The sequence below is a fragment of the Sylvia atricapilla genome, chromosome 21, assembly GCF_009819655.1.
Source record: "Sylvia atricapilla isolate bSylAtr1 chromosome 21, bSylAtr1.pri, whole genome shotgun sequence".
Classification (NCBI taxonomy): Eukaryota; Metazoa; Chordata; class Aves; order Passeriformes; family Sylviidae; genus Sylvia; species Sylvia atricapilla.
Window position 1 is genome coordinate 7,482,654 of NC_089160.1, and position 21,754 is coordinate 7,504,407.

Genomic DNA, 21,754 nt, shown 5'->3' on the forward strand with positions numbered 1-21,754 from the left:
AAAAAACAAAAAAAACCAAAAAAAACCCAGCTTTTTTTTATACATACACCCCCACAAACTACAATATCATTGGAACAGCGCCCATCTGGCAATCACAGCAGCAGGTATATTTGATCCCCAATCACAGGTTTCCTCCCCAGCTTTTCAGATTCTCCCTATTTTTGAGGGAAGAATGAAGTGTGGTGACATCTGTGGCTCTCTGGGATGTGTGTGTTCATGTGCACAGATGTGTGCACACGTCTGTCCATCTCTGTCTTTCTGTTTCACCTGCACAAGGCTTGGTGCTCTGGTGTGTGCCTTTTCCTAGGAAAAAGCCTCTGATGCCTTTCCCTGAAATGGAGACAAAGCCAAGTGCAGTTCTTGGCATGGAGCTATCCTAATGATACTGTGACACATGGAGGAAAGCCATCCAAGAGACATCTGCTCCTTTATCACATGACAGACTTTGCTTTTGGAATGCACAATTTGTCTGCCACAGTATCAGACACCCTTCAGTAGCTCAAAGTTAAGTGGTATTTCTGAAGGGCTGATTGCTGTTTGCTTTTCTTCCTTTCAAGAGATTTCTTCCTTGCCATTTATGTCTCTCCAGGGCCCTCGTGGCTCCAACACCTTGGATGCTGACTGGGAAGAGCTCCAGGCACCCTCCACACCAGTGATGCAACTCTCCACAGGGCTCTCCAGGAGAAAGGCTCTAGGGATTGACATGAGTGTCTCTGCAGAGAAAACAGCAAGAGCCACACTGTTCACAGTGCTTGCTCACACATCACCTAACATTTACATCTTTAAATTATCACTCAGATGAAATTATTGCAGACTCACAGTTGTTCAGACAATAAAGAGCCGTGCTGAGGTGGGATGCCTTGAGACTCCTCAGCGTTGGCTCTGAACCATGTCACCTCCCAAATGCCACAGCCTCTGGGTGGCTGCTTCTCTTCAGCATGCACAGGATGGGAGGAGCTGACCTTCTCCTCAAAGCACAGCCTGTGAGGCACACATGGGTCCCCAAAGGCACCAGGGCTGAGCCCACAGATGCCTCACCCCAGACCTGGCTGTGCAGGACAGCACGGAACAGATGAGCCAGCTCAGGTCTGTAAGCCAGGCTGCCCAGCCACAGGGGTTTGTGCCTCAACTCCACGGCCAGCCTTGCTTCTGACCTCAAGCAGGGAAGATTGCAAACCCCCACAGCTCAGGAATATGCCAGCTGTGACCTGGGCTGTCCCCAGGAGCAGATTCCCCAGTTCCAGTCAAAGAGGGATCTGTTTGCTGGGGCAGAGTGTGTGCTGTCCCATGGGCAGTCTGCACAGCTCCATTTGGTTTGGGAAGCAAAGCAGCCAGCACATCTCAGCCTCCAAGCATTTCCAAGGAATTATCTTCACTTCTTCAGACCAAATCAAAGCAAAACAGTACCACAGACACTATTTGTAAGACAAAACCATACCTGAGCTGGGATTGGAGGACTCACACAAAGCTTCCAGCCCCAGGCAGGGCTTCTGGAGGCACCACCAGTTAATGGTTACATCTCAGGAGGAGAAAGGAGCTGTGGGGACAATCTAGCTTTGGTTAAGTTTCAGACAACTAAATCAGTTCTTCAAATTCACATAGTTAAAAAGAAGTAAATTTTAACAGTTGTTCCTGGAGGGAACAATTTGAAGAGGGAGAACAGTCTATCACTGCTTTCACATGTAACAAGTTTTGGGGTTGGATGTGTTGGGACATGTGCTGACACTAATTCCTGTGATTAAGCAATTATTAGGCCATTCTTCTAGTATAAGTCCTCATCCTCATTTTTTGTTGGTTTGGTTTTTTGGTCAGGACATATTTTCACTGGGGACAGATGAAAGAAAGAGAGGGCGTGTTCACTTATTTATTTTCCAATAGACCATGGAGGAAAAAAAAAAAAAAAAAAGAAGAATGAGTAAACCAACAAACTTTCTTTAATAAATTAATAGCAGCATCACAAAACCCTGATGTGAATGACCCAAAGTTGGGTACGTGACGGTATTTAACCATTCAGAGAAATGTTCTCCCCTGCTGGCTGGGAGGAATGCAGGCTCTGTAAGGCAGTCAGTCCCCTTGGCTCTTCATCCAAACGAGATGGACATCAGAATGGGTCCAGCTGAGGTTGGCATATGTACAGTTCTGGCGCTGATTTTTTTTTCTTTTTTTTTTAAAAACACTTATAAAAATTCTGAAAATTCTCTGTTCAATTCTCATTATTTACATCCAAATATAGCAGGTTCCCTTTTTGCCCATACAACAGAACCGGCGAGGGTGAGACATGAAGACTCCTATGCAAAGACAATTCCTGTGTGAACACTTACACTGAGCTCGAGGAAAATGCTGTGGAAAATGAGCTATTCACATGACTTACACATGTGCTGGAAACTACTGTCATTCAATTTATTGCTAAATGCTTTCAAAGTCTGTGGTTGGTTCTTAAATACATACATATATATGTGTGTATATATATAAACACAAACTCACACGTGTTTATATACACACATATATACATGTTTGGAAGAGATGTGCTATAAATTCACCCAAAGGTGGGGGGAAAATAAATTAAAATGCACTGTGATTTTTCTGATTTTTCTGTACTGTTTGAGATAATAAAATTGGACTCAGGGTAAAGGGCAGTTGCTGAAGGGGCAAGTTTGTGTCCCTGGCCAGTGTTTTTCCTGCTGATTACCTGACCTTTTTGGAGAGGCAAGTGGATTCCCAAGCATGCAAACCCAGGCAGGGACATGGAGCAGCTCTGCTGCCTTCTGCAAGCAGTAAGCTGCACTCTGCACTGGGATGCCTCATCTGCCTGCAGGGAAGTGCTATGGATTTATCCCAGGAGGGCATGAGGGAGAAAAGATCACCAACCTCAGTGCATCAATCTGGGATCAACCCAGCAGCAGATACAACCCAAATGTTGTGTTTTGGTAGTGGCCTCAGCAAGGTTGTAGCTGCACACAGCAGTGCAACAGCACAACACCTCCTCAAGCACTGGCAGAATTTTCCAGTTCTTCTACAAGTTAATTTTAATGGAATGAAGACAGCAAGCTGAGAGTACAAGCAACTCATGTAAATAAATTGCGATTTATCCATGCCTAGTGTAAGCTTCTCTGTTCTGACAATTATCTTAGCCAGAGGCTGTCAGTGATGCTAAATGCATCCATATTAGATGGGCACTGCAGCATCTGTGTAGTAGTTAATGAAGATATAAAAACCTTATGGGTAATATCTGGCATTAGACAATACTCCACATAAGGAGATCTGCATGAGAGGCATCACCCCAGAGGCACAGCGCCAGGAAGACACAGTGCCTTGGAGGGTTTGTGTGCACAGGAATGCAGAGGAAAATTAATTCAAATTATACATGGTGTGTATTAAAAGCAGATTACTTAAAATGCATTCAATCCCAATGTGAATGCTTTCATTAAAGATGTAAGTGGTGTTAATATGATATACTCTAATTTACTTTGGGAGTAAAATGGAATAAATCAGATTTACAAGTTACTCCAGATTAATACTCCATGCAGACTCGCTCCAGGTCTGCTTCCCTGCTGTCTCTGGTCATCATTTGCTTTAGAACCATGTCACCAGAAAATTATTCCAATCACACCCCCTCCTGGGACAGGAGCAGGACCCTCGCTTATCCTGTCTCCAACACTCCCCAGGCAGGCACATCCTGCTCCCCACAGCTTCACCCTGGCCAGCACCACACACAGAGAACCTTCTGCTCTGCTCCCAAAGCAGAACTCCATCACCAGCACTGTGCTGGAAAATAAAAGCAAGTGCTAAACCAGCTAAAGAACAATTAGATGTGAGAAGAGGAGAGATGCAGGCTGTGCCATGTGCCAGAGTGCCCTTCCTCAGGTGGGCCAAAGCCCCTGATCCTCCAGCAATCTGTGAAGGCAGTGCTGGCCACACTGAGCGCAGCCTGCTCCATCTTGGCTGATGGTTGTCTGCAAAGGAGGGTTTTTAATTAATACTAGGCCTTCCATTTATTGAATGTTCAAAATAGATAACTGAGGATCGCTCTGTTTCTCCAAGTCTGAACGTGGCCCCAGCCAGGACTGCAAAACCACATTCCCTACTTTTCCCAGGGGAGCCAGAGCCTCCTGAGTAATGGGAAGAAAACAGCAGGATTGGAGAGGGAACAAAGGTCTAACAAAGGTCCTTTGAAGTGCAAGAATGACCCAGAAAGGCAGAAGCCGCTACACATAACAGGACATGTCTGGCCAGGTGCCTGCGTGGTCACTACGCTGCTGTGATGTCTCGCTGCCAGGTTTCTGTAAAGCCTTTACGCGGCACAAAGAGGGGTGAGGATTTAAAGTATATATTTACTGTCAACTTGAAAAAGAAAGTTATACTGACCAAGTGTAATAGCATGTATTTGATATATAAACTATTAACGTGCCATTCTGGACTCCAGCAAATTCCACCTGAGATAAATATTCAGCATTTTTGCTCATGCACTGGAAGAAGGATTCAAACATTCGTCCATGACATATGCAAAGTAACTAATAGTTCTGATCTAGTATTAACAGTAAATATAGAACCTTAAACTTCACTGCAGTATATTAATATATATTATTTTAAGTACTGGACTGGAAAGACAACTCTTTTTTTCTCTTAAAAAAAAAAAAAAAAGAAAGCTTTGTTCAGAATGCAATATTTACATTGTCCTTTGACCCACACTTACATTTTTACACCATGTATTTTGGCTACAGATACACCGTAGCAAATGTCCATGAGAGTCACTTTTACACACAGCTCACCCGTTCACTTACAACATTACAGCTGTTTATGGAGAGCTCTGAAGTCCCTGGCTGCATCTCCAGGCCCTCCTCAGCTTCGTCCAGTTCCATGCTGTTGAATTCATTGCCATTTCGGTAGCTGGTTAAAGTCAGGTCTTTCCCATACAAAGCTGTTGAGGCCACGTTCAGACACTGGTTCTGCCTCAGTGCTGATTTTTTGCCAGGCCTGTACTGGCAGCGGATGTAGTTGGAGAAAGCCCTGCGGTAGGTTTTGTTGAAGAGGGTGTACACCAGGGGATTCACCCCCGAGCACACATACCCCACCCAAACAAACACATCAAGGAGCTCACTCAGCAGGTCCTTGTCGCAGGCCTCCTTGCAAAGGACAGACATGACGTTGGTGATGAAGAAGGGGCACCACATGATGAGGAACAAAAAGAAGACGATGCCCAGGACCTTGGAGGCCCTTCTCTCGTTGTTGATGGACTGCATGGTCCCCTTACGGAACAGCACTGCCTCCTTGTTTACCGGGGAGTTCAAGTGGGATGCCCCCTCGTGATTGTGGAGCATGGAAATGTTCTCGGTGTTGTTTTCCTTCTTGAGGCAGTTCACGCTGCTCCTCCTCTGCTTGGGCACCTCCCCGCACATGAACACCGTGGCCTGTCTCTGCAGCACCTGGACAGTCAGGCAGTATGTGATCACCATGATGATGAGGGGGATGAAGAAAGCCATGAAGGAGCCAATGAGGACGAAGTTCTCGTCGTTGAGGACGCAGGTCCCATTGACAAACACCCGGGAGTCATCCTGCAAACCAATGACCGGAATAGGCATGGATATCCCTGGAAAAATGAAACCAAACAAGGAGAATGTTATCTGGACAATGGGGCTCCAGAGAGGCAGCAGAGAGGATTAAGGTTCTGCATGCATTCAGCCCACTGCCTAAAGCTGTTTGGAAGAGAAGTTACTGATTCCAGGTGAAAGGGAAATCATTCCACAACTCTTCTGGGACCACAGCTCCAGGGCATGACACTCTTCTGCAGCAACAGGGCAGCTTTGCTGTGGTCCACAGCTGACTCAGTGAATGCAGATTAAGTCCTAGTTTTCTAACATTAATTGGAATTTTTGGGTGTTGGAAGGGCAGTCACCACTCTGCTGTGTTTCAGATGACCACCCCATACTTGCCAGTTTGGGGTGAGGTTTGGAATCACTACCAATAAAGGTAGAAAGGAGAAAATTTCAAAGAGGAAAATTTTTGAAATATGAAAGCACTGAAACACGAAAGCTGTGAAGATTCAAAAGAAAGATTCTTACAATAATTAAAGTAATCCTGACAGAAAAATAGCCACTTTTGCCATGGCATCACAGACACGTGGAAGCAAAGTTCTGGATCTCAGGGCTGTTGTAGACAGTCTTAGTGCAAACAGAAAGTGGTCTCTGCAAGATGTCGCTCAAATATTTTTCACACAATACTGAGATCCACACTTCAACCCTTGATCTGTGAAGCTCAGTCCCACATCAGCACTGACCCAAAACATTCCAGAAGCAATGACATATTTTGGAATACCACAACCTGTACAGGAAAACACATGGTAGGCTGGATGTAGTAAGAGAATCATGGGTTCACCTGGTCCTGCCTTGTGTCTTCAGCAAGTTCCACAAGTTTAGGGCCATGGTACAAAATGGGACAGCTGTAAGCGTTATACCCTAGAAAATCCCAAACCAAGAATTTGCATCCAGATCTTGTAGTCAAAATAACCTTTGAGAGATTTATCTTCATGACAAATCTTACAAACCCTTGATCTCATGTCTAACTCCACACTACTCAGGGGCAGTCAGTTCCTCAGCCTGTTTTTCATCTGAACAAAGTGTTTCTTGCTCATTTAAATTTGCTCCCTAATAATTTCCTTTGACTTCCGTCAGTTCATCTACTGTAAAAAACAGTGAATAATCACTATCTGATCACCTTTTCCACCTTCTTAGTGATTTTATAGACCTGTTGTCATTTCTCCTGTCTGGCATCTCTTTTGGAGCTGAAGAATGTCATTCTATTCACTCTCTCTCCTCCTCTCGTACCAAACTCATTCTATGCATTTGATTATTTTTCTTTATTTCTTTTCAAGTTCTTTTCTGCCGTTTTGAAGAAAAAAAACCCAAACCCAGCCCTGCACATCCCAGCAGTTAGAGAGCAACAGAAGGAATTCTGTGCTCACCTCTGGGCACCTGCCTGTCATGGAGCACCACTCCTCAGATACATATGTGGTTGGCCATACCCTCCTTGAGCTCCTCCACCCAAAAAATAACCAACACTGAGGCCACTGTTGTGCCTGAACTGCTTTTTTGGAGTTGCTGTGAATACCACAGGTCATAAAACTAATTCTGTGAAACTCTAAATTTTTAAACAGGAAGAATTACATGCTAAAGAGATTAACCAGGACATTCTTCCCACTCCAGCTAAGAGTTTTTCAGGACTCTGGGGAATTCCTCTGCAGTTTGTCATTAACAGAAAATTGCCATTTGGCAGAAATCAAGTGACAGAATTTCTTCTGAAAGTTAACAACTATAAACGCCTTCCGTGACTGCAGAATGTGGGTTTTTAGCTCAAGTACTAATTCCAGGATTTGCTCATTTTTCCCTCTACAGGCCAATGCTCATCAGTTCACCTCTGGCAAGGCAGCTGCCTCCTGTCTGATATGTTATCTGTTACCTTGATTGTGCCAATTCCCTGTCAGTGCAATAACCTTCACCCCATAAATCCATCATTAAAGACATCATCCTAATGCTCCATCAAACCACAGGCATTTGGGAAATGGTGGAAATTAGACTGAGCACTCTTTACACGAAGAAGAAATCTGAATTAGGTCAATGGCATTACACTGGGGTTATATTTGCATGTATAATTTTATGCTTTAATGCCTTCTATAACACTTACCCTTTGAAATAAAAACTCCAGAATGAATGGAAGTTCATTCATGAAGTAGTCATCATTTAAGTTGGTGTTATTGCTTTAGCCAAGGGAAATGAGATGAGGTTTCAGGATATCTTCACACATAAACTGACATTTATGTGACACACATGAAGTACATTTGGGAAGAATAACCTGTTTCTGGGATATGATGGATATACAAATCAAGAGCACTGATGGCAGCCTTAAACTCTGCAGGAGCATGAGACAGCTTAGCATTAATGACAGGGAATGAGGGGGTAGCTGCTGTAATGGAAACCTGTCCCTCACCTCTCACACAGCAAAGTGAGATTTCAAACTGAGAACGCACAGAAGAAAGAGAGAACTACGTTTTTATTTGCACTTTCTTCCAGTCTGGGAAAATCCCATCATTAACAGCAGTAGGAAGAAAGATGCCCTCAGCTAATCTGGGAACATCCTTTGATTCAGCTGTCAACTGGATTCAGCCCTGCTCACTCCCCTCATCTCAAATGCCTTCCTTCACCTCACACCTCTCCTCTGAAACTCGTTCTTCAATATACAATTTATCACCAATCCACTGCACAATTGAGTCTGAAAGGAAACCAATTATGTACATACCTTGGGCCACAGGGACTGACTCAGAGTGAGGAGTGTGAAAGATCTCAGACACCTCAGAGGGGCTTCCTTCATGGGGATTACTGCAAATCACTGCTGCCACAATCTCAAAGGCACTGATACCTGCCTGCAGACACAGCTCACAGCCTGGCCCTTGCTTCAGCAGGACTGCCTTGATCACCCCTGAGCATTCCCAAGGCTCCTGGACGTGGATGAACACGGATGAATGTGGATTTCTGCCTGACTTGGGGTTCTGCTGTTTGAACAAGCACAGGGAAGGCAGCCAGCTCCACTTGACTCAAGCAGTGCACGACACTGACAATGCAGTTTTACCTGTCCATAATTTAAGAACTGAAGTCAGCTGGGCAGAGGATGCCAAAGTGCCCACAGCAGTGCAAGGAGGGCAAGTGTCAGATGAGGCAGGAGGCTCTGAAGCTGCCTGCTGTCCACAGCCTTTTGTCAGGGCAGCTCTCTGAGCACAGCATGTCCTGAGCTTCTCCTTGACACACTTTTCATCAACAAACACCAGGCTGACCTGCTGAGGGGAAATCTCCATCCTCAGAGGCATGTCCCAGCCATGTCAAATCACCTTTTCTAAGATGGCAGCAAGTTTCTCAGAAGAGGCAGTGCAGCTCCAAAAACCTGCAAGGCTGGAGTGTTGCATACCACAGTGCTCTTCAGAGCAAGCTTGGTCCTCTTGTTTGAAGTCTGAACAGTGCCTGGCACAGCTGGTTTTGCCCCAAAAAGAGACAACCAGCCACTACCAATCAGTGAGCCATGAACCAGGTTCCTGCTAGACTCAGCACTGGGAGCTCTGAACACCCTTCTGCCAGGAAGCAGCTTGAGCAGGACATCCCTTTACACCACAGCAGAGAATGGGATTTTTTTCCCCTCCTCTACTTTCCTTTAGCTTCTGTTTGACAGAGCAGCAGGAAGCCACAGAGAGAGGGATTCTCTGGATTAGAAATCCAGTGTTGTCCCAGCTGCTGACTGTCAGCTTTAAAGATGTGCTTAAGCCCGTAGAAATGTTCAGCAAATGAGGCTGAGATGGTGCTGTGGACACAGGGTAACAGATGCTCTTCACAGGTTCTAAATTAATAAAACAAAACCCAAATGACTACAAACACAGATTTATAAAATATTTACTCGAGAAAAAAGTTGGATAAAAAGTCCAAATTGACATTCACAGATACTTAGACTTAAATGAAAAACAATATATTTTTTGTGTTTAATACCTTGTTTTCTTCAGTGAAAGCCCAGGAGACTGACAGAGATTATGGAGATTACTGAATATCGGTGTCTTTGATGGTTATTTCCACTAAAAAAGGGAGCAATTTCCACTCTTCTACAAGAACACATTTTCTCCAAGGACAACTACCAGACTAAACAAAACAGAGACATATGGGTTCACTCTGGTTTTCCACTTGTGGGATTCTCAGGGCTGAATACAAAAGGGATGACATTTTGCTGCAGCTACATGAGCCTGGGAAGGCCAGGGACCACCTCTCCTGGTGTCAGCACTGAATTCAAAGTCTGCTGTGTCCATGGGAAGAGCTCTGCTGCTGCAGGTGGCTTTGGGCCTCACTGCCACTCTCCTGACATTTACAGACAAATGAAAAGAAGAAGGCAAAGAGAAAGCTGTGTGCCAAACAAGTCTGTGGTGCCACAAGTACACCACTGTAAAAACGGGAATGCTGCTCGAACACTACATGTTCAAATCCACAGCTTTAACCTCATATTTAAACAAACATCAGCAAAAAATAAACCTCATATTTAAACCAAAACAAATCTGTTTGGTTTCTCTACTGAAATGTCTCACAAAGTTCCTGCACATTTCTCTAATTCAGACAGTGAGGAGCATACTCAACAGCCAGCAGCCTCCTGCCTTGCAGTGTGCAAGAAAAGGCACTGGGTTCAGAAACAACAGCTCTTCAGAGGAAAATTGAAGAATGTTGGTCTCTGAAGTGCTCAAAATCACTAAAATTCCATCTTGTCCCCATATTTTAGCCGACTAACTGCAGAGCCTTTCATGTACTAATATTGCAACCATTCCCCTTCGGGGCTGGATTAAGTCTGGTTTTATCTGACCATTCCAATAAAACAACTGTGCCAGCCTTGTGTTGGTTTAAAGCCAAAGATAAAAGGGGGATGAACTTTGAAGGATCTCCCTGCCTGCAGCAAGCACAACTGCAAACAGATGAAAGCCATTAGTGACTGTGCCTTGACGAGCTGCTGACCTTTACCCAAACCTTGGGAGAGCGCTGAGCAACCGGAGCCTGGATGGAAAACCAGCAAAGAGCAGGAGAAGACAGAAGGAAGAAATTATTTCCCCACCTGCCCTTCTATTTTGGTAAATTGCTTCTGTTGCTTTGTCCAGTGTTTCCAAATGTGCGTTTGACCATCGCTGCTGACAGGGCTGGGCTTCCCCAGGCAACTCAACAGGGATGGATGGGCTGATGCTCAGGGGCACAGCCTCAAACACAAACATCTCCCTTGCCCATGGGGACAGATCTGGTGGGATGGTCTGAATGTCTAATTTCTGTCAGAATTCTTCACACACTGTCACCATCTGCTGCTGTCCCAGCAGAACCTTTCACTGACATCTAATGACAAGATCAAACCAATCCAAGCACCCTGAAATCACCTGAAATCCCAGGGTGGTTTCCTTGCTACAAATTCAGCTTGTTATCAGCCAATATGTCCTTCCTCACCTTGGTAACTCTTGGTACAGTGATAGGGAGGTCAACAGCCTTCCTGGGATCCATGGAACAAACACTCAATCAAAAAAATGTCTTTAGATAAAATAACTTTGTAGACAACTCAAACGGGTGGGGAACAGGCAGATGACACCTCTGTGTTTTGCTCTAGGTCATAAAGGAAGTATTTCTGTCTCACCCACGACCAGAAGGCAGGTCTGAAAAAGTTTTATGAGCAGAAGCCAGCTCCACTGATCCAGCAGAGACAACTTGCAGCCCAGCCTGCAATGCTGGTGCCACCTCTGCACTCTGGTGAGGCAAAGAGAAGTGATCAGATCACCACCACTGCTACAGGTCCATCAACTACAACCCCCATGTTCACAAGAGAAGAATTTTAGTCAAACATAACACTGCCAGACATTTAGGGTCAAATATAAAAAAGGAAAAAAAAATTAATACAGTGTATTTAAAATCTCCCAGATCTGGAGAGATATTAAGCTCCCTTAGGCTTTATTAGTATGCAACCATTTCTCTCAGCCATATATATTATTACTGTCCTTCTGCCAAGGCAGTGCTTGTAGTCAGGAGTCTGTTTGCTTTTCCAGCAGATGGAAGGTGCCTGTCTAACCTTTGCTTCACCAGTAACAGCTGCTTAACACTGCTTCCTTGTGTGCAAAGGATGAGCCACAGAGCCAGCCTGCTTCCAGTGGGAAAGGTTTGAGCAAAATCCCAGGAGCACATTTTGACCTTCCATGTGCTGCCTTCTTCATTAGCTGTGTTTCTGCCTGGTTTTTTTTTTTTTTTTTTTTTTTTTTTTTTTCCCCATGAAACATGTCCAAAGACTTGTGTGCTAACCTGAAGCCTGTAAAGAAATTCCCAGGGTTTTAGTCTTATAATGTCAGAGGAGCAGCTACAGCCAGCACAGAGCTGAGGGTGCCAGGAGCAAACCCATCTCAGCACACATGGAAATGCCTCCCTGAGCAAACTCCTGATCCCAGAGACACTGATGGGCAGAAATGCAAACCACAGCCCCAAAAGTGCTCTGAAGCTGTGACCTGAGGGAAGCTGTGAGAGCTACTCCAGGCACAACCCACCCTCAGCATATCCCCCTGCCCTAGGAGACCACAACTCCTTTTGTATCAGTGCTGCCACTCCAGGCACTTTCCTCAGACTGAGCATTAGCTCCAGTGAGAGAGGGGAAGGCTCAGCTGGTGCCTGGGGGCTCTTGAAGGACATCATTAGAACATCTTGCAAGCTTGAGGCTGCTCAGCCCCTGAGAGAGACAAACACTCAGGGCAGAAAAAAAAAGCTGTTGGATGGAAGTTCACTTAGTCTGACATGAGTGTTTACTGATCCACATTTATGCCTTTAATACTCTTGCGTATTTCTATAAATACCTCTCCTCAATGAAACAATGAAGCACTGTGAAAGTTAAAGGGGGATTTAAATTTCATTTTTAAACCTGAGTGGTTTACTGCATACACAAACCTCAGGTATCTACCTGAAATCGAAATGATAATATCATTGGTGAGTCAGAGAAAGAATGAAAATGGTTTCAAACATGCACACACACAGATTGTGGCATCTGCCTATGGCACTGACACACAGCAAAATTTAAAGCATGGCTTTATCTCGGTCACTTATGACTTAAATTGAATTTACACTGCTTCTGAGGATGTAAAACTGTGAGCTGGAAAATTGGTAGCATGTGTAATTTCAGCACTCTACAGCAAATGACAGAACCTTGAACACCCCAGGAAGCAGAGGAAAAGCCCTTCCAGGCATGTATTTGGGTCACTAGGAGCTTCAGAATAAAAATGTCTCAGTTATTTTCATATCAGAAGCAATGTGTGTGTGTGCCTCCACATCAATGAAGTGCTTTCATTCGGGTTTCCAAAGGGCTATTTTGTTTATTTTAATATTAGCCAGGTCACACTTTCTCCTGTGTGACCCAGGGGTTGACTATTCCTTATCCTGGTGCTGAGCCTGGGGCTGAAGCTGCTGAGAGGATCAAGGCCCCAAGTTACTGGGGAAAACTTTGAAACCACACCAAGTCTGAAATCCTGAAACAATGCCAAGATTCTGCCAGCAGACTCAAATTGATTTTCATTTCCAATTGTGAGGATATTTCTGTAGCTTCTGTTTTTATTTCCAGCCTCAGCACAGTCCTATATATCACAAAACTAATTTTTAGAAGGCCAGCCCTTCACAGCAGCCACTTGTTCTCTAACTGAAGACAAAATTCTTGCTCACGTTACGTTTGCTAAAGCACAGGATGACTCTCTGTGACGTACTTTAATCTGGAACAAGGAGAACTTTGGAAAAGACCTGTGCACAAAGAAATTGTCAAGAGACAGGAGGACTCTTAATGTTCCCCTACTTTAAAACCTAATCATAAGTTTAGTCTTGTGCAACTTGACAAATCTGTGGCTCAGTGAGCAAAGAACCTCTTTTATATTTTGCTGTCAGTGTTAACATTTCAGAAGAATGGAATGCAAAAGCTACTGAATTAAGATGAATTACATGGTTTTTACTTCTTATTTTGAATCCTGATTCAGGAACGGAATTCAGGATTCTTTGCATGGAATGCATTTAAAAGTCTCTTCATCTGAAGCAGGACTCAGGAAATGCAAACTGACCAGCCTGCACTCAAGTGTTGCTTTAAATTTGATACTTAATCACAAACAGAAATACCCAAATTCTTTCGTGATACTTAACACCAAAGTGAGGATGAATTCATTTAACCTATTTTATCCTCTTGAAATTAGCACAGGATTTCACCAGGCCTTCCCAAGTGACAGGTAAGGTAGTAAAGAGCCAGAAAAAAGTAACAATACACTCTAAGGAAGTTCTCTTTCATTCCATTCTCAGTTTATTGCCATGTCTGCCACGTTGCTAAATTCATTATTGAGGTACAAATAGTTATGCTAAAATGGGCTAGATACATATCAAAAGTACTTTTCTTTCTCCATTTAAATTTTCTCCATTTCTTTCTCCACCTGCTGCAGAAAGCCCAATTAGAAGGGTGAGCCCTATCATATGCACTGGGGAGGGTGGAAATCCAACAGAATTTCAGTGCCCTGTCTGGTGAGTGTTGATTCTGTCTGCATCTTCAAAAAAAGCGATGCAGGCAATGCCTCTCCTGGGCCAGCAGCAGCTGCACCAAAGAGAAGGAGCAGAACATAAGCAAAGCCCAGATGTGCTGCACAGCCTCCCAGCTGTGATCCCAACAGGAGGGCACACAGGTACAGCTGCACCCTGTGTCCCTTCCAGCCCAGGGCAGCCCCCAAAGCACTGTGCACTGCAGACATCCCACAGAGCAACTGCTCACAGCTTCTTCCTAAAGGCTTTGGGGTGCTGGGAGCAGCTGCTGCATCCACTGGGGGCTGACAAACCGTGTGCATTGTGGAAAAGTGCCCTTCCATCTCCTTTCCTGCCTGTGTCTTTTAAAGCTTCATTACTTCACCTGTTTCATATCCCATCGTAAATGCAGAGTGGTTAAACACCTCCTGGGGAAGCTGGGGTGAGGTGTTTGCCCTGTACAGCAGCAGAGTCACCTCAGCTCTTTAGGCTGGGGCACCTTTCTCCTGGGGCTACAGCAGAGGTCACAATGTGCCTATTTTCCATCATTGTGAGCGCAATCCTCACCAAACAGCTCCATGAGGAGACAGGCCTGTGTCTTCACACCTGTTTGGTCAGGCACCAGATTTTCTTACCAGTCTCCTGAATCAGAGAACCATGCATGAAGTGCTTTCTTTATCCTTTGGACCCAGAGTCCAAACCACAACTCAGTCCTCAGGGCACTAGTGCAGGCAGCCGCCCTCAGCACTGGCCAAAATTTCTAAGGATATATTTGCAACATCTAAAGCAGCAATCCGCAAGTCAGCTCCAAAAATGGCAGCAGAATAGTTTTATTGCCCAGGTTTTGCAATGTGGTTTACACATCTCAGCTGGGGGGTGCCTATTTGAATCAGCACAGAATTTGTGTTCCACATTGCACTGGAATGCAGAGGGAGAACTGAGCTGCCTGTGCAAATTGAGTCCACTTGAGCTTGTCCTCATGTGACTCTGATAAGCTGAATTCAGCAGCTTGCTTTCCCATGTCAAATAGAGAGCACAGAGAGTTTAAAATAATAGTAATAATATTTTTTTTTTTAAATCTTGAACGAATTGATTAAACCAAATCCAATTTCACTGTGGATTGTATTACCTAGGGGAAATGTAGCAGGCCTGTGGCACATGAAAACCTGTTTCTAATAGATATTCTTACTATATTCATGAGGAGAGAAAGTATATTTCTCCTAATTTATTCTTTTTTGTTTTTTTTCTCATAGACTTTTTTCAGGGCAAACATCTCCCAAATCAGTCCCTGTAGCACCCAGACATCCAGAATCATATTGCACTTCTAAAGCAGGCAAAAACTCAAGAGAAATTCCAGTACCTGGAACATGCTTTTCCTTGCAGTACAGCACTGAAAGCAAAAACCACTTTATGAAACAGAAATTAAATGTTAAATCTCTGTAAGACTGCATTTTAATCAAGCACAAAAAGCAATAAAGCAGATGGAAGTGGTCATACAATTCTGCCCCTGCCTCAAATGTCTCATTTTTAAAGCACATTTAAAGACTTCTACCAAAAAAAAAAAATTCTTCCCACAATTCTCAGTATTACAGAGTCATCTTGCTATCGTTTTATTTTCTCTTCTCTATTTTACTGCTGCTTTATTTATTGTGCTTTATCAAAGCAATACAAACGTGTCTTGTGTTACGCCTACCCCTCATTTACTAACACTTCAAACCTACTAGCTCAGTCCCAGCAGCAATCCAGCTGTGGCAGGGAGAGGTACAGGCTATAAAACCTGAGCAGGAGCAGTGAACACCTGGCTGAAATCCTGCCTTCACCTCTGTGCTGCTCCACTGAAATCGTTACCAGGACCTGAGAAGGTTTAACTGCAGCAGTGCAGTTTGTCCTGGCTGGGCTCTGCTAATGCTCTTTCCTGCTTTGCTTGCAGCAGTTTTACAGCACCACCTGTCCCTGTTATTGCTGTGAGCAGCACATTAAGAGGGACACAGCAGCAGTGCTCTGGTGTGGAGTGGGGTGGTGCTCTGCCAGCTGCAAGGAAATTCCATTTCCAGTTATTCCGCTCAGGCATGCAGGCCAGGTAAATTAATTTGAGTATCCTCTTAAAAAAAAAAATCCTAAATGAAAATTGGAACAAGGCTATCATTCATTCAGACACAGTCAAGACTGTAAGGCACGTTGCTTACCTATGGATATGGTCCAAACTGCAGCAATTTTCATAATGGCCTTGGTGCGGGAATTGAAGCGGCTGTGCTCAATGGGATTGCGAATTGCTACGTACCGATCAAGAGAGATGGCACAGAGATGCATAATAGATGCAGTTGAAAAGAGCACATCTAGGGAAATCCATATAGGGCACAACTGTTTAGGCAAAGGCCAAGCATAATCTGAAACACAGAGAGAAAAGAAATGAAAGGAAAAAAAGGAAAGGAAATGGTTCGGGAAGCTAGGCCGTCATTTCTGAGAAACCGCTGGGGTATTGTAGCTCTGTGACACCAGTAAGGGGCACATGCCTGAGGAGTGGACAAGAAACCTCTCGTGGGACTTCTCTGTGGGCAGTTCCTAGCTCTAGACACTCCATAAAGCCATAGCCAGTTCTCACACATCAGGTTTCTGTGAGCAGGAACTAATGGGTAGTGCCTGCAAGTGACCATTTTAGCACTATTCCCCACTCTTAACCTTTCTTCCATATCTGCACAAAATCAAATATTACATTCCTTTATAACTTGCTCATCACATTGTTTGCATGGATTGCAATGCACCTTGTGGCGTTAACTTTACTCAGATCCTTTCTAAAACTCCCTTGACTGTCTCAGTTTGTCTGCTGAGGAGAAAGGTAGCAGAGAGGTTTTGTGCACAGTCTAACACATATGACACCACTTCACCTCTTCTCCCCAGGCAGTGTGCCTTGATATCAAAGGAATATTTGCCTCTTTACAGAGCTACTGGGACCAAGTGGCTGAAATTCAAAAACTGTTTTGAAGGTAGACAGAGTGGGCTGTTATTCTTTACAGAAACTGTGTTAGCAAACAGAACAGACTCGATAGCCACATCTGACAGCAGCTGGCACACAGCTCATTTGATTGCCTCCACTTATTAAACTCTTTACTCAGTGCTGAAGTACAGCTTGAGAACAAAAGTGACTCAGAAAGATCCTCAAGGGCCGCTGATATTTAAATCAAAGCTCAGGGAAAATTGATTTGTGAATGATACCCCCACATCAGTGTCTAGAATGGATTGTGTGAGATCAATAACACATCCTGCCAAGCTCTGGGCTTCTTATCAAAACAAATCAAGAGTATCTATAGCAGCTGAAAACATGAGAGACTTCCTAATAGTTGAATAATGAGATATTCTTGTGCCTTCATTCAGAACATGGATATCTAAAGCTATTCTGAAGTTTACCCCAAGGATCAGAATCATCACTCTGCAGAATCAATGTTATATTAAGAATAGTGCAGCTCCATCCTCCTGATCTCAAATGGAAAGGATGAAACATCAGTCTCAGAAATCACAGTTTGGAACAAATTACCCAGCCAAGAGAGACCCGATATGTTGTGCAGAAACCTGAGATTAACAGAACCAGAGTAAATTAGTATGAAATGTCCCAGAGAAGCCCAGGAACCTCTCACAAAGAGCACAGTGGAACAAGATAGATACATTAGTTCATTTTACCAGTGAGAAGTAAGCAGATGTATTCACCAAACCCACAGAGCCAGACCTCAGCTCTGGGGAGCTAAGCCACTCATTTTAGAGGGTTTGCACCACATCTATTAAATGGGCTGTGAGTGGACTGAAATCCAGAGCAGCAAGCATTTAAGAGGTCTCTGTCAAAGGGAACTGAGTAAAGCACTTCATGGCTGGTGCATCTTTACTTTAAAAGGCACCTCTGCTGTACAAATGAATAGAGCTTGATTAAATATGACTCAGCCCCTTTACAACACTACGATCAAATCCTCTGCCTCCTGCTCACCTTCACACTGCAATAGCTGAGGACATCACTGCCATCAGCCTGCAACTGCGCTCAGAGCTGCAGCTCAGCACACCTTGGATTTGCTGGGTGTTAAACCAGGCCTCAGTGAATGCTCTGGGGGAGAACAAGTCAAAAATCCCACAAGTGGTAGCTGTGCTCCTTCGACAGCCTTTCACTGCCAACCCACACCAAAACACATCCATCACATTTTAATCCCCCACTACTCCTCCTCTGATTTGCCAGAGCCAGCTTTGAGCTGCAGCCTGAGCTCAGCCATGAGCACAAAGACCCTGAGTGGGAGCTGGGGGAGGAAGAGGTCCCTGGGAGGGGACCAAGAATGAAACAGTGCCCAATATCTGCATAAGCAAAAAAACCCCCCACCTAATTCTTTGTAAAAAAAACACTGATTTTTGCACCTTGAATTAATCTGAGCCCTGAAAATCATACATTTAGTGCACTGGCAGGTAGAGCAGATAGGAGAGTGCTGAAAGGAATTAGATGAATGAAGCAGATCAGAACAAAAGTTGGTATTTCTTTACCCAGCATGTATCCAAACCCCAGATTTCTATTTTGTCTCCAGATATTTTGTGGATGATAGAAGTTTACACTGGCCAAATTCCCAGAGAAGAGCATATAGCGGACTATTGCAGTGATATCACTTTGAGATCAGTGTTAGCTTCTGGCTCTGGTCAGAATAAAACCAGCATGTAAAAAAACTCCTTGAAGGAAGGAAATTTCTGTAGAAAATTGCTTCATGCTCTAGGACTGAATGGCATCTCATTTGTGCAGCGTGATCCTGACTGTGCAGCAGCCTCTGCAGAGGGGAACAGAGACATCCATGGCTACCCTCCATGTGGTGATTTTTAGGGAATTACTTCGTGTTTTATAGAAATATACGGTATAAAATCATTTTGAATCCAAGAAATAAAAGTTGATTGGAAACTGATTCGGCCTCTGCCGGGAACAGGGGAAGCAGCACATTTGCAATAGAAAGAAGGGTGTCTCCACCAGGAGATGGGTCTCCTCTGAAGATGGGATTGCCAAGGCCCAGTGACCAACACCTGATGGGAATGTTATCTCCATTGGCCTGGGTGTGCATCCCAGTGCAGAGTTCTGTAAATGCAATCAGACGTCCAGCTCCACCCGGAAAGTTATTCATCAGACCAGGAGACGGGAAGAAAAGAAATATGAATATGGAACAAGGACTGAATGGACAAAAGGATAAGGCAGCCCTCTTTCTGGCCAAAAAGCTGTGTCTAAGCCGCCCTGCAGAAGGGGCTTTGTGACTGGGGAGGACATAGAACCATAGAGGAGGATCTGAGGGTCACCCAGCACCGACCCCGGGCTCCGTGCTGACCTTTGCTGGGGGCTTTTTCAAATCTCTATTTCCCAATATTTCTTAATAAATTGGCTTATTGATAAAATTGGGTGATCATTTATTACACCCCACACCAGGCAGATGCCCAGGAATCCAGAATAAGCTAGGCAGCCTCCAGGCTCCCTGAGTGTGGGAGCCTGTCCAGCCTGAGCCGTGGTGCTGCAGTGGGCACACGCTGGTGCCTGACATTTGCTGGACCAGAGAGATGTTTCTACAGCAACCACCTTTCCAGCATTATTGAATGATGAACAAACAGCCTCTCTTCCTCCTTCCTCCAAGGCATCCAAGCACTTCCAGTGGCTGATTCCCCCTGGAAAAACTTCTGCTATTGCAGTGAACCAGGAGAGGAGGAGAGGAGAGGAGAGGAGAGGAGAGGAGAGGAGAGGAGAGGAGAGGAGAGGAGAGGAGAGGAGAGGAGAGGAGAGGAGAGGAGAGGAGAGGAGAGGAGAGGAGAGGAGAGGAGAGGAGAGGAGAGGAGAGGAGAGGAGAGGAGAGGAGAGGAGAGGAGAGGAGAGGAGAGGAGAGGAGAGGAGAGGAGAGAGGAGAGGAGAGGAGAGGAGAGGAGAGGAGAGGAGAGGAGAGGAGAGGAGAGGAGAGGAGAGGAGAGGAGAGGAGAGGAGAGGAGAGGAGAGGAGAGGAGAGGAGAGGAGAGGAATCCCCTGCCAGCCCCAGGAACCACAGACACCAACAGATCTGTGCCGTGCTGCCCATAAATACTGCCCAGCATGTTTTTGAAGATAAAGATGAGATGAATGTTAGCCTTATGCCAAACTTTGTTAGTCTTTCCTGCCCCAGGGCACTCCATCACAATTCTAGCTGCACAGCCAGTTGTATGAGTAGACATTTTACTTTCTCAGGAAGTTTCCTAAAAATGATCTGCAATAACAAAATGTCACTCTGGAAACTTGTAGAATGGCAGCTTGTAACACATCACTGTAGCTCAATAAGAAGGGCATAATATATATTCTATCTCAAAATGTAATTATTTTTAAGTAAGCATGGTGCGTGCCTTTGAAAAACACCTACACAGCCTACAAAGGCAGTAATTTGCAAAAAAAAGAAAAACAGCTTTATTCTAATTCTGTTTTGAATAAATGTACAAAACCTAGGAAATGTGCCCTGTGACTGTGCCAAGATGCAAACAAGGATTAAAAAAAAAAATCTGTTAACCATGTTATACCTTTAAAACAATGTTATCCTCAGAAACACCCTAATTACAGAGGGTAACATTTCTCTAATTTGTTCTTTTTTCTCTTATTTAATTTACAAAGAATAGCAATTACCCTGTATTTAGAAAAACAGATGACTGAGTGAAATTAATTCTTGGACCCCAGCACCTCTAAGATGTAGTAATTGCATTTCCAATGGAAAAAAAATCATCACAGTCCAAATTTGGCTCCCAGAATGAAACAGTGCCCAATATCAGCATAAGCAAAAAAACCCACCCCTAATTCTTTATAAAAAAACCACTGATTTTTGTACCTTGAATTAATCTGAGCCCTGAAAATCATACATTTAGTGCACTGGCAGGTAGACCAGATAGGAGAGTGCTGAAAGGAATTAGATGAATGAAGCAGATCAGAACAAAAGTTGGTATTTCTTTACCCAGCATGTATCCAAACCCCAGATTTCTATTTTGTCTCCAGATATTTTGTGGATGATAGAAGTTTACACTGGCCAAATTCCCAGAGAAGAGCATATAGCAGACTATTGCAGTGATATCACTTTGAGATCAGTGTTAGCTTCTGGCTCTGGTCAGAATAAAACCAGCATGTAAAAAAACTCCTTGCAGGAAGGAAATTTCTGTAGAAAATTGCTTCATGCTCTAGGACTGAATGGCATCTTGTGGCATCTGTGGTTGAAATGGCCCCTCACAGGATACATGGGACAAACACTCAGATTAAAGCAGGAGTCATGGTCTCCAGGTGGGATTTGGTCTCCTGCCCCAGGATGGAAAAGCAAACCACAATTCCTGTGTGTCACTGAGCAGCTGAGATGAGCACAAACTGTTGGCAGAAAAAGAAAGAAACTCAAAGGCATTTTGGCAAAGTCACAGACCATCTCTGTGTGTAGTTAATTTGCTGTCAGATAAGAGTTCCTTACTTTTTGTGTGTGTGTTTTCCATCAAGAGGGGTGGCAGCTATGAAACTGAGTCACTTTTGTCAGAGGGTTTATGCACATGAGTAAAAAAGTGTTGTTTAGCACTGTTATGGGCACTGCACTGTTCAGTGCATGAGGGTCAGAATTATCAGCTACTGTAGAAGGAGGTGACTGAATAATCCAAAACACAGCAAATAGAAGCAAAATTAGTTATGTCAAATGGTAAAACTCCTACTTCAC

General features: G+C 44.2%; 1 protein-coding gene across 1 annotated transcript in view; it reads right to left on the reverse strand.

Annotated features, from left to right (window-relative positions):
* Nucleotides 1-2,146: 2,146 nt before the first annotated feature.
* LOC136370593 (5-hydroxytryptamine receptor 2C-like) overlaps nucleotides 2,147-21,754 on the reverse strand; it is an 80,099-nt gene continuing 60,491 nt past the window's right edge. The window contains exon 3 of the mRNA XM_066334097.1: nucleotides 2,147-5,587. Coding sequence (XP_066190194.1) covers nucleotides 4,755-5,587 — 833 coding nt within the window. The 3' untranslated portion in view covers nucleotides 2,147-4,754. The remainder of the gene's footprint in view (nucleotides 5,588-21,754) is intronic.